Source organism: Micrasema longulum, unplaced genomic scaffold (genome assembly GCF_059751315.1).
Source record: "Micrasema longulum isolate JH-2025_06_02 unplaced genomic scaffold, ASM5975131v1 h1tg000184l, whole genome shotgun sequence".
Lineage (NCBI taxonomy): Eukaryota > Metazoa > Arthropoda > Insecta > Trichoptera > Brachycentridae > Micrasema > Micrasema longulum.
In genome coordinates, this window is record NW_028277389.1 from 1,790 (window position 1) to 16,253 (window position 14,464).

Consider the following 14,464-nt stretch of genomic DNA (forward strand, 5'->3'; position numbering starts at 1 on the left):
AATGGTATATTTTCTAATTTATATTCTATTTTTATTTTTACCTGTAAGTTTTCTAATTTATATCTATTTTGAATTTTTTGATATTATTATATTGGTTTTAATATTTTAAGCATCATTTTATGAAATAAAAAAATATATAAGAGATAGAACAATGGGTAGTGTATTACCAAAAATGTACAATTTAATACCAGCTGAAAATTGTGAGGAAAAAACCCTAATTTCATTTGAAAAAATTGTCTAAAAATTATTAAAAACAGCAAGTGAAACTTAAGTGTGCATATAAATATATTTGATTCTTCATTTATTATTAAACTATATACTTACTTATAATTTTTATTTTTTAATGTACCCGCAGACAAGCTTCGGCTTTTCGGGAATAAAAATATAATTATGTATTTTACTGATTTGTTAAAATGAATAAAACTTTAAAAAAATAAAAATGTAAAAAGAAGGTCCTTCCTAAACACAGGAAATTATTAGCTAGTCGGGACCTGAAACAAAGAACCTCTGTACATTTTAAAACTATGAAATAAATAAATAAATTAATGCTTTCATAAAAAAATGACTTTTAAACAATCGGTACCCATTAAAAAAAAATATTATTACATTAGCTGTAAGTCAACTAATCATTTTTGTTACTTCAACAAATATTTTTTACAATATTCTGAGTTTGTCCAAATAGTTGTTGACAAACGACTGGATTTCACCTTCTAGGGCAGTGGTCGGCAAACCCATAAGTCAAAAGAGACAAATATCGGCAGTTCAACAATTAAAATTTATTTTAAGAGCCAATTTGATTTAGTTTTCAAACGTTTCTTCTTTAAGCTCAACGTTAATATGCAGAGAAATCATGCGTATTTACTCTCCATTTCAACTTTCAATTCTTTAAATTGGTGATGATAAAAAGCTTCAATTGTGTTGACGATCTTCAGCACGAATCCCATAGCATTATATAAAATCGTACATGATAGATTGGAAAGTTCAAGCTGCTTAAATACGATAAAAATAAGTGTTGGATAGTGAGGTTACTGACTGCATAATAAATGTAAACAACGAATGTCTCGAGCAAGTAGAAGAATTTGTGTACCTGGGAAGCATGTTTTCAAGAGATGGAAGAGTAGAAAAAGATGTTGAAAGAAGAGTGAATGCGGGCAACAAAATGAACGGAGCACTAAGTACAGTAATTTCTAATAAAATATGTCAATCGAAGCTAAACTGGCAGTGCACAACGGAGTTTTAGTCCCAACACTTATGTATGGAAGTGAAACATGGAACTGGCAGAGGAAGGATGAAAGCCGAGTGAACGAGGTTGAAATGCGATCTCTTAGACGAATGTGTGGGAAATCAATGTATGACAGGGTTACGAATGATGAAATCAGGCGAGAGTGTAAATCTGAGACAAGTATAATTGATAAGATTAAGAAAGGGTCTCTGAGATGGTTTGGTCACGTAGAACGAATGGACGACGAGAGAATGGTAAAACAAGTATATATGGCAAAAATGAACGGCAACGTTAGACGAGGACGACCAAGGAAGACGTGGCATGATCAGATAAACCAAAATCTTAAGTCTGGTCATGTCAAAAGCAGACAGAACCGAAGGGCATGTATGACAAGATGTATGAATGTGGAAGAGGCTAGGAGTGTATGCCAGGATAGACGTGTGTGGCGGTCCATTCTCTCTGCCTACCCCTACGGGGAAATGGCGTGATGGTAGTAGTAGTAGTAGTAGTAGTCATACCTTGAGGAACCCAAAAACATTCCACATTGATTCATTTAAGAATAATGTGTCCTTCTTCAATCCAGTGTCAAGAATGTGCAGATTATACAACACCATTGGAAACGTAGAGATCGACATTTTTGACGCTGGATTGTTTAGGTTTAAGAAGTGTATGCAAAATGCGTTTTGGTATTGATATATTAATTTTGTACATTTAATTTTGATGGATTACATTGCTAGTTTTTTTTCGATGCATATTTTGTTAATTGTTTTATTAGTATTTTATGAATTGTTTTTATTAGTTTTATTAATAAATGAATCATTTTTTTAAATGATTTAATTTTTATTGATAATTTTATTTGAATACGTATTTTATTCACGTTTATTTTATTATAAATTCGTACAATTTTTTCAATTTGTATAATAATTTAAATTCAATTTAATAATTTATTTTGCTCATTTTATATAAATACGTATTTAGTTAGTGTTTACATGTAATTGATGAAAAATAAGTGTCTATTTTTTTTTTCAAAATTTATGTGTATTATGTATTATTTTTCATTGTTTGTAAACCAAATAAATAAATTGCAAATTTCTTCTGTTAAGGCCTGTTCACAAATCGCTTCTTGATGAATGATGCAATGGTAAACGTGATCAATTTTGATCGAAAAATTGCGACAAAACTACACACAACCCCTCGCCTGCGCAGTTATGCGCTAACTGAAGTAACATTCCCTGCGCTCAGTCTAATCCTGGAATAAAAAAACTCCGTTAGTCTGTTGGCTCCTATGAGGCGGTCGCCCAGTACGGAATTCACAAGTCCGCGCACGCCGAAATTGAAAGCTGTTATTTTTTAAAATAGTTTTATTTGATACCCTGCCTAATTTTTCTTCACAGTGATAGTTTAATTTTCAGATGAGACTGTTACAACTATTTCCGAAAAATAACTGTTTTATTTATTTTACCCGGTAACAGCTTAATATTTTTTGAATCTGTTTCAGCTGTTTCGGAAGAATAACTGTTTTTTTTTACCACCATTAAATCACAAAATAAAAGAATCAAAAATGTCTACTCCGTATTTTCTTTAAACTTTTTTTTTGTTTTGACAAAAACGAGCTCGCTACCGCATCATCGCATTTTGACTGAAAGCCGTGACCCCATATTTATTTTCTACAATTTATAATACAGAGACACATTTTGTTCGTTTTTTTATATTCCATTTATTGAACTCATTTTAGCTATGTACCCATAGAATAAAGAATAGTCCAGAAGGAACGTAGAATCATATTTGAATACATCGGACTTTGTCCAATAATTCCCCCACTATGCCTCACTTTCGCCGCGCGCATTCGTGAGATCGCCGGGTAATGTTGCTTGATGGGAAAAAAAATAATCATAACACAAATGTTAGGTTAAAAAAAGCAATCTCTTAATTTCTCTAAATTTTATTTTGCACGCGGAAACATTGATTGACACAACAGAGTAGATAAGTAAAGAGTAATTGAATTATTGAACTTTAAACTAAAAATATAAAACTTATTTTATTTGACGGATATTTTATATAATTGTAAATAATATTTGATGTTTTTAAGATAATGTCAGTCAAATGTCTAATTTTCATTAGTTCTTTCATTAAATGAGCAAAGTAGGGTAAAAATTACTACCCTGGCTACACTAAGGAAATGTCCATTTTGTTTCTTCAACAATCTGACAGATGGAAAAATAATTCAATTTTTAAATAATGCATTTGCTACTTAAACATTCGTATGTTAATTACACATGAAATGTGATGCCATCCTGTTTCTTCAAGATCCTAGCAGTATTTCTACACTTTAAAAGGACACAACACGGCATAATTGAATTCAAATCAGGAGTTGCGTACTGAGCGACGTCTACAAAGAAACTAATGGGTCAAAACGTAAATATACTCATTTATGAGTAGTTTAGTCGCCTTCTGTTTGATGCTCGTATGCGGTTTCTGGATTATTCTTAATTCTATGTATGTACTCTTCAATGTGTATTATTTTTTTCGCACAGAAAATTCAAGTTTGCTTGATAGGTAATTGAAGATAACTCTGTTATCTTTCCATTGTAATCGGGGCTCTGAAAGGGCCAATATCGATCGAGATAAATCTAGTAAATGCTCGTATTTGTACTTCGAAACTCTAGATATTTCAATAATACTACTGCAATCAGCACATTGTACTGTTCCATCATTTGGGAGCCATCTGAATCAAACCACATCCTTGAAATTATAGAAGGTTCAAAAACGATACTTATATCATAAAGAAAATAATTATTATCCATTCTTGATCCATCAATATTTCTAGCTAAAACGCTGGATTACAGCACTCTCAAATCTCATCGTCATATTTTCCTTTGGAAACATTTCTATAAGCTGATTTCTGGAAGTATATATTTATTTATTTATTATATGGCACAAGTGGTTTTACAATATAAAATACAACAATATTATAAGTTAGTTAGATATACAAAAAATATAATCAAAAAACAATATTATACATGGGTTTAAAAAGAAAAACAAAAATAACAAAAAATAAATATTACAATATTTGAGTTTGTCCAAATGTTCGTAGACAAAAGACTGGATTTCACCCCCTCGGGAGTCGTTAAGTTAAAAGTTAAACAAATTACAACAGGGATGGAGAATCAAAACACAAACTCAAATATTGTAATGAAACCAACTGGTCCAAGAAGAAGTTAAAAAATTGAAAAATTGTTTTCAGTCGTTGCTTAGTATGTGAAATAATTCAGTCGGATAAATCTCTTCACAACAATAAAGGTTTCAGCTTCACTAAAATCAACAAATGGAAGAATTGAAGAAATATGGATGTTCAAACATGGGCAAAATAGTGAATGTTGCACAGTGTATAAAGTGGCCACTTAAACCAGCCAATGACAGGTGATAAGCCCTGTAAATGCCTAGACTTCCATATTCCCTTATTTAAAAATATGTATGTACAATATACATGTATGTATGTCAGCATACAAAATATATAAAAAAGTCAGTAATATAAAATGAGTTTACATCCGATCATTAGCATAATAACGCTTTGCACTTACAGCCAATCTGCCAAACAAAATGGATTTTTTACCCTTGAAAATAGACGCACTGCATCTGAATTATGCTATTTACATAAATTATAAAATAATATAGTAGACCCTTTTAACCTACTCTCCAAAATTAATCTTAATGTCCCCTTTTGCGTGCCAAGAAATAAGTATTTATTCCATCTGCCAGTCTGTAGCACTAACTTTGCACAACACTCTTTCTTCTGTCGTTCTTGCTCTAACTATAATACTTTTTTTCATCTATTGATATATTTTCCACGCCCCTTAATTTATTAAGACTCATTATTTCTGGCTGCGATCTGATCCCACTTACTATTCAATGATGCTCAAACTTACACACACCTGAACATTTTTTACACAAATTACCTTAAATCAAAACTATTACTCAATGGGAAAAGGGATAAAAAGAGGAAAGAGGAAAAAGGAAAGGAGGAGAGATTAAGGAAGAGAAAGGAAATGTTTTTTCAAAAGTGATTTAAACAGAGATAATGTAGTAACATCTTTGATGGTAGGTGGGAGATGATTCCACAGTCGAGGCGCATGGACACTATATGAGTTAGAGAAGAAAGAGGAATTGTGGATGGGTATTAAGAGAGTGCCTTGAGAATTAGAACGAAGAGGTAAACCATGAACTGATAAGCGTTGAAATTTTTCACGCAGGTATATAGGAGCGTTAGGACTATGAAGTACATTGAACAGAAGTGAGAGGGAGTGGTAGTCTCCCCGCTGTCTAGTTTTCCTCTTTTTTTCCTTTTTCCCATTGAGTAATAGTTTTGATTTAAGGTAATTTATAAACAAATACGTTTATTTATATTTTTATATACTTTTAGCTTTTTAATCTTTTTTTTTCTATTGAATATGTTCTGTAACTTGAATTATAAAAATAAAACTTTTATTTTAGAGGTTGGTTGGAAGAAATTGCCATTTGGCAATAAGCCCGCCAATGTACAAATAACATTATGTACAAAAGTTTAAATTTAAAAAAAAAAAAAAACACTTTCTCCTACACTAATACACATAAACACACATCTACACTTACTCTCATACAAATACACATAAACACACCTTTTTATTTTAACATAATTTAATAATATGTATGATTCTTATTTAGAAACTTCGCTGGTCTGTCTTTCAACCGATTTTTTTTATGATATTATATCATTGTCGACTGTTTGTTTCTTTAAAATAAATGAATTAATAATTATTAACACCTCTCTCCCGCTTCCACTCCCACAAAGTCTATTATAAACCATCGAGTCTTTCTACTTTTTTTACAATTATTTTCTATGCATAAATATGTCCTTAAAAATGCCAATCGGGCGTTTATATAAATAATTAAAATAAAATAAAATATGTAGCATTTGCAAATAATTCGTTAATCGTTAATTTGAATTCTCAGAGACTTAAGAGTTAAAATGTCGATATGAGAGGTACATTTGTTTTGTAGTATTTGCATACGCGGTATAGGTGAGTGACAAAGATAGTATGTTTAAGAAGGGTCATAATAATGAAGATTATTTTGTCTAATTCCACGTGTTGGTATATTAATATTTATTAAATCCAGGAGTTCGCAACAATCGAATTTCGAATTAAAGATTTTGTATATAATTATTTGGTCAGTTATTATCCTGCGATCCTCTAGAGTAGGTACATTCAAAAATTTTATCAAAGACGTGTAGTTAATTTGTTCTATAGGATTTTTATAATTTTTATATTGTTCTACAATTCAAATACACTGAAAGAGATAAAAAAATTACAACAGGAATGGAGAATACCTTAAAGAAGGGAATATGGAAATCTAGGCATTTACAGGGCTTATGAGTGTCATTGGCTGGTTTAAGTGGCCACTTTACACACTGTGTAGCATTCACTATTTTGATTCTGATTCATTCACCATACTTGTAGGTGAATTGGTTTAGCTGGATGAATCTCACCCACATGATAAAGGTTTCAGGTTTCAGCTTCTTTACTTCACAAAAGTCAACAGATGGAAGAGTTGAGGAAATATGGATGTTCAAACATAGGCAAAATGGTGAATGCTACACAGCGTGTAAAGTGGCCACTCAAACCAGCCAATGACAGGTCATAAGCCCTGTAAATGCTTAGACTCCCATATTCCCTTCACAAAAATGTTTTCCCTCTCTGTTGCAACAATTGATTTAATTAAGCTACACACTAATTTTATATAATTTACGAAAGATTGAGGAGTTATATAATTGAGGATATATACAGGGTGTTCTTTAAACCCTGTCACATCCGAAACCGCGATGATCAGTATGAGCAAGAAGACATATTGGCACATTAAAATTAATTTTTAGAACGGATACAATTTACAAAAAAGAAATATAAAAAAAAACAAATGGTTGCTTACTTCTGCAGGGAAGAAACAAGGAGGGGGAGGGGAGAATCTAATACACAGTAAACAATGCGTCCGCGCCACCCTCGCTTCTCCCTTACGGAAGTAAGCAACCATATGTTTTTTCGAATAATTTATTTTTAAAAAATTTCTTCGTTCTAAATATTTTTTTTATGTGCTAATATGTCTTCTTGCCCATACTGATCATCGTGGTTTCGGATGTGACAGGGTTAAAAGAACACCCTATATAAAGAATGTTGGCAATGCTTACTTACAAATTGTATGTATTTTATGTACCTTTGTCGAATTCCAAATTAAAAATAAAAACAATACATACTACAAATATGAAAAATTGTCTAACAGTGGATTTTCTTTTTTCAGGGGACCACAACAGACCGCACTCCTGCACAACGCAATTATTTTACAAATTTAATAATAAATACATTAATTAATACATAAACCAAACCCCGAAGACTTCCAAACAAGCACAAAACACAATAATCAACAATTATACATTTTCCGTAAGCCAAAATTCGCATTGTAAATGTGACGCCATGCCAAAGTAAGCAAATGAATAAACTCATTTAATATACCCAGACCAAAGAAACGTATACATTATTAGATAATTTACCAATTTGTATTTAAATGTTTTAACTTAATCTAATTATAAAAGGATCTGAAGTTGGCGAAGATAAGATACAAAAATCGCATGGAAATACGAGCAAATTGTGTTCGTTTTCGACATTTAAAATTCGGCGGGAAACTGCTGAAAACAAGAAAAACGGCTGTTCGACGTAGAGTTTTACTAGCCAGGTAAGTTTACGATTATACATTTTTTTTTCATTTTTTAATCATAAATTTCATAAAAAGTACATGTTTTTGTAAAATTCTAACATATCTACTTTTACACATCTAGTAAATGTTATCACTGTAACTCTAGAAAAAAGAGACTTACTCTTGTGCTTGGAGAGTGACTTACACTGTTTTAGTGGTTTATTTATAAGAGTTTAAATAATTTTAAATACGAGTACATGAAAAGAAAAATAAAAACATAGGACATATAAAGAAAAAACATAAAACAATTATACATTCATACTAATGAAAAAATTATGTTGTTTTTACACGAGTTCAAAAAATTTCATTAGATTTACTTTAAATTTATTTATTGATATATTATTTTTAAAAGTTTTTGGTTCATTATGAAGATTATTATAATTTTTTACACATTTGATTATAAAGCTATTTTGACCATGACTTCTATGGAATTTAGAAATTTTAATATTATGTTGGTATCTGAGTGACTTATTCATTTCAATATGTTATTTTAAAATAATAAAACAACTTTGTTTTTAACCGCCTATTTTTTCTACCAACCGGTTTCAAAGCTATACTTAACTATATTCCTTATAATATAGCTTGATTAGAATGACAGCTGTCAAACTAATTTAATTTGTGATGGGAAATTACTGATCGCTGATCAAACCGATTTCATCGATTTTTCATGCAATCATGAAACTCTGTTTCCGAATATAAAAAACAAAAAAACAAGCCATTCATTTCTAATTTATAATAATTGTGTCTCATTTCTTTACTATTAATGGCATATTATCTAATTTGTTTTTATGATTCAATTTTTATTATATTACCTGCATATTTTCTAATTTATATTGATTTTTCTAATGTTATTATTATTTTTTTAATTGATTAAGCATCATTTAATGAAATAAAAAAAAAACACATGAAAAATAAGGTCCTTCCTAAACACAGGAATTTTCTAGCTAGTCGGGACCTGAAACAAAGAAACTCTGTACATTTTAAAGCTGTGAAATACATAAATAAAAAAATGTAATTTTGTGCACACGGTGCCATGTTGGTAAAATACAATAAAATTATTACAAAAAACATAAACCACAATACAGGGTGTTCTATAAACCCTGTCACATCCGAAACTACGATGATCAGTATGAGCAAGAAGACATATTGGCACATTAAAATAAATTTTTAGAACGAATATTTTTTTTTTAAATAAAATATTTAAAAAAACAAATGGTTACTTACATTAAAATATTTTTTTAGAACGAATAAAATTGTTAAAAATAAAATATCAAAAAAAGCAAATGGTTGCTTACTTCTGCAGGGCAGAAACGAGGAGATGGGGGGGGGGGGAGTCTGATACTGCGCCGCGCTCCCCTCACTTCTTCCCTGGAGAAGTATGCAACTATTTGTTTTTTTTTATTTTTAAGTTTTTATATTTCTTTGTCCTAAATATTTTTTTTAATATGCTAATACGTCTACTTGCCCATACTGATCATCGTGGTTTCGGAAGTGACAGGGTTAAAAGAACACCTTTTTATGTTTTTATAATCATTTAACCTGTGCATCTGTTTGTAATCAAAATAAATAAAATAAAAAAAATAAAAAAAAATACTTAGTTAAGAAATATAAATAAATATTTCAAATTTATCGCTTTGTCTTGAGACCACTTGAATTTATTTTGCAGCACCGCTGTATAATTTCGGAAAGCACAGATCTTTCCATCTACAGGTGTAGTTTATCACTAGTGGTCTCATACCAAAGTGTTTAATCAAATATATTTGACTGCATTATTTTTCATACCCCATTCTGCGCAGGCGGCGATGAGCGCCGAGGCGGAGGGCGAGGCGGTCGCGGGCGAGGCCGGCGCGGACACGGGCGCGGACGCGGGCGCGGACGCGGGCGAGGCGGGCGAGGCGGGCGAGCCCGCCGGCGCGCCGTCCGTGGCGGGCGGCGCGGCGCCGGCGGCGGGCGCGCCGGGCGCGGGCAAGCCGTCGCCCGCCGCGCGCAAGCCGGCCCGCCGCGGCGGCAAACCGCAGCCGGAGCGGCCGCAGCGCGCGCTCTTCTGCCTGGGCCTGAAGAACCCCGTCAGGAAGCTGTGCATCGACGTCGTGGAGTGGAAGTATCCTTTGCTTTGAAAGCCAATTGATTTTAATTAATTTTATTTATTTATACATATATCTTTTCAGCGCGTTTGCCTACCATCCAAGAGGTCTCAGGTACGATTGCTGACATGGTTGATATGAAATATTTATTTAAAATAGTGTTTTTACACCAGAATATTTCGCAATCCTTGGACTGGTTTCTGAAGCGTAAGACTGATCACCTTACCTTCATTTAAACAAAATAATTAAGATACGCTGCGATTGGTGTACCATGCAGTGCTCTTTGCACTATTAGGTGCGGAAAGGGAATGATGTTGATAAAACATATAAATATCCTCCGCGGCCTCCGTGGTGTAGTGGTCAGAACGCTTGACTCACGCAAGGAAGGTTCTGGGTTCGATTCCCGGTGAGAACATAAAAAATAAAATTTGATTTTTCTCAAGCATGGTTGTTTCGCGCGGTAATTCATCACTGTAATTGGGCCTTCTGTCCTGTTGTGGTGCCAAAAAAAATGTTTTCAATGTTTAAATATATATTTTTGCAAAATTAGCATTGAGATATTATTATTTACCCAAATTTTTCCATTTTCAGACCAATTTCTAAGAGTATTAAATAACTTGTGCTATAAAAATGGGAATCGAGTTAAGTTTTTTAAGTTACATTACATCTTAATTCATAAAAATATTTTAATAAAAATAAACAGTATGTATTAAAAAACACATACATACCTTTCACAATATTTTGTGTTTTAAGTAAAAAAACAAAAGAACCTTGCATCTTAATATTTCTTCAGACGGGTTCAAATAACGCTTAAATTCTTTTCAAGGTCTTTAGGGATAAACTGATTAAACCATGATTACATTCAGTTCAAGGACTTTTAAGACAAACTGTTCAAACAATGCTTCTATTCTATTCAAGGCCTTTAGCGAAAAACTGATCGAACAGTGCTTACACTCTGTTACAAGGCCTTTTTGAACAAACATTTCAAACAATGTTAACATTCTATTCAGGGCCTTTTAGTACAAATTTTTCAAACAATGTTTACATTCTATTCAGGGCCTTTTAGTACAAACTTTTCAAACAATGTTTACATTTTATTCAGGGCCTTTTAGTACTAACTGTTCAAACAATGCTTCTATTCTATTCAAGAACTTAAGCGAAAAACTGATCGAACAATGCTTACATTCTGTTCAAGGCCTTTTTTGACAAACAATGCTCACATTCTGGTCTAGGTCTTTTGCAACAAACAATGTTTTTTATTCTATTAATGTTTTCAAGAAAAAGTCTTATTATCATCTGATTGTCAAGATGGCTTTATAAATGAATTTATAATGACTGAACCATAAACGATTATGTTGTAAATATTATTTTACCAGTTAAATTTACAGGAATTTAAATTATTTTCCTTAATGAGTATTCAGACCATTTGAATGGATGATCCTATCGACAATCTTCGCTAATTGTGTGGCGTTGGCTGTGTACACTCCGTACCCAAACAGTGATTCCAACGTCACTAATTCTTATTTGGTAAGTTCTCAAACTCGCTTTCTCCTCAATGTTTAATCACCATTATTCCATGTCCATCCCTAGTTGGAGTGATGTGCCAGCTAAAGTGCATCCTCCTAAGTCAGGTTCCAATCCCGTAATTCTGTCAAGAACTGCCAAAGAACGGAATGCCTTATCAAGTGTTGTAGTCTTGTCTCTTTACCCCTCTCTATGATTACCGAATGGAGCTTCTTGCTGCTATCCGTGACCCTGTTATAGGTCTTGTCGGATATACAGATCTGGTAGCTTTAAAAATAATGATTCTAAAAAGTTTTGCAATCATTTCGGCGAATTGATCATGTTCAATCAATTTAATCCCAGACAGTAAAGAATTCACTTCCCCCTTTTTTCAATCCAATGAAGTGTATATTATGTGCTTCTGGATTACCTTCGTTCAGCACAAATATGCTTAGGCTACCAGATTACGGAGAATTTCTTCGGGCAGCTATTCTCGTTCGGCAAGGAACATCTTTTCCGTGTATGTGGGCACCGCCAAGGAGACTTATGTCCTCAGATGCGGTGTGCGATATGTGGTGGGAAAACTGTCAAGTAGGCAAGTGTGGTTAAGGCTCTCAGGAGGCATCCGCTTGATAACCGTTGTTACTGGAATTCGCTTCTTTCATTCTCTTGTTTCTTCATTCTTTACAAAGTCAAATCATCGCACACCCAAGATTCTTCTGAGACTCATATTTTCAAAACTCGGTATTTTGCTGTTTTGGGCCCTAGTGAGGTGCCACGATTCGCATCCATAACGGAGAATAGGTATTGTGCTGGCGTTATTTGATTTTCACTGAGTAAATGTCTGATCTCCCGACGGCCTTTATACTGTTGAATGCGGTGCCTTCTATTCCTAGCCGCACTCCCTGATATTTTTGAAAGCTACCATTGTCCGTAACATACTCCCGGGTACTTGAAACTCTCGACCCTTTCCATGACTTGGTTTGACAGTCAAGGGATTTTGGGCATCAAGATGTGAACACGGCGCATGGGTGTTTGGTGCAACGTTTCATAAACTGCATGAATAGCAAGGTATTGTTATTCAACCATGTTTTGAGTATGTTTAAATGTTTGCAGACTGGCTAGATTTTGGAAGTTATTAAAATCTCAATTTGTTGCAACAGAGAGAGAAAACATTTTTGCAAAGGGAATTATGGAAGTCTAGGCATTTACAAGGCCCTGTCGCTGGCTGGTTTAAGTGGCCATTTCACTCACTGTGTAACATTCATCAATTTGCCTATACATCCACATTTTCTCAACCCTTTTATCTGTTGACTTTTGCGAAGTAAAAAAGCTGAAACCTTTATCATGTAGGTGAGATTTATTCAGCTGCACATACCCAAAACATTGTTGAATTAACTGACTGCTAAAAGAAGAAGTACAAAAATTGGTAAATTGTTCTGGCGTTGCCTAGTGGGTGAATTGGTTCAGCCGGATGAATCTCAACCGCATGATAAAGGTTTCAGCTTTTTTACTTCACAAAAGTCAACAGATGGAAGGATTGAGGAAATGTGGATGTTTATTTATTTGTTTAATAAACGCCCATAGGGCTCTTAAAATATACAGTTTAAAGTACTACAGAAAGAATGGACCGCCACACACGTCTATCCTGGCATACATTCCTAGCTTCTTCCACATTCATACATCTTGTCATACATGCCCTTCGGTTCTGTATGCTTTTGGCATGACCAGAGTTTGGTTTATCTGATCATGCCACGTCTTTCTCGGTCGTCTTCGTCTCACGTTACCGATCATTTTCGCCATATATAATTGTTTTACCATTCTTTCGTCATCCATTTGTTCTACGTTCATAATATTTTCTATAATGCTTTAATCTTAGCATTATAGAAAATATTATGAAATAAAAACATAAACATTACACTAAACATGTAATTGATTCTAAAAAAAGAATGAAAGAAGAAAGAAAAATGAAATAAGGTAAAGATGAGGAAAGAAACACATTAAAAAGAGGAGAATTGAGGGGATGGTTGTGTATGATGGCAGTTCAGTTCTGGTGCAACAAATTTAGGTATTTTTTATAATTATTTATGAATTTATTTTATTTTTATTTATTCATTCATATTTTTCACTTCCAAACAATAATTAATAATAAAAATAATGTGACCTCACTGGGGTTTTACATTCTATTCAAGGACTTTTAAGACAAACTATTCAAACAATGCTTCTATTCTATTCAAGGCGGTTTGTAAACAAGTATGGCCAAAGAACACTTTATTATACAATTACTAAAATTTTTAATAAGATTCCTAAGATGATTTTAAAAGAAAGTGTTGACAAAGCTTTTAAGGAAAAAATAATTAAATGGTTAATGTGTAATAAAGTATTATATTAATTATCATTTAATGTCATCTATTTTAATTTTTATAAATAAATTTTGGGTGAAAATTAGGTATGCTTTTAGTTCTTAATAATGCTTATATTACTTTTTAAATTTATATAATTTCTCTAGCGTTTCTCTTTGTAAAGGAAAAATAAGAAACCTGCTGACAACCGGTTTCGCGATTTAGTGGGTTTTATTATTTTTTCTTTTATATTTTCTGTTCATGTTTTTACCTTCTTTAAGAAAAAAAAAATATAAATAAAAAAAAAAGCATTCAGCAAAAAACTGATCGAAAAGTGCCTACAATCTGTTCAAAGCCTTTTGGGACAAACTTTTCAAACAATGTTTACATTCTATTCAGGGCCTTTTAGTACAAACTTTTTAAACAATGTTTACATTCTATTCAAGGACTTTTAGGACAAACTGTTCAAACAATGCTTCTATTCTGATCAATGAAAAACTGATCAATGGAAACATTTGCGTTCTTATTATTTA

The 14,464-nt window shown here is 32.7% G+C and overlaps 1 protein-coding gene across 2 annotated transcripts in view; it reads left to right on the forward strand.

The window, feature by feature from the left end:
* The first annotated feature begins 7,907 nt into the window (after positions 1 to 7,907).
* Ca-alpha1D (Ca[2+]-channel protein alpha[[1]] subunit D) overlaps positions 7,908 to 14,464 on the forward strand; it is a 154,385-nt gene continuing 147,828 nt past the window's right edge. For both annotated transcript variants that reach the window (XM_088243056.1, XM_088243058.1), the window contains exons 1-3: positions 7,908 to 7,981; positions 9,799 to 10,103; positions 11,508 to 11,613. In XM_088243056.1, the coding sequence (XP_088099182.1) occupies positions 9,805 to 10,103; positions 11,508 to 11,613 (405 nt within the window). In that variant the 5' untranslated portion in view covers positions 7,908 to 7,981; positions 9,799 to 9,804. The remainder of the gene's footprint in view (positions 7,982 to 9,798; positions 10,104 to 11,507; positions 11,614 to 14,464) is intronic.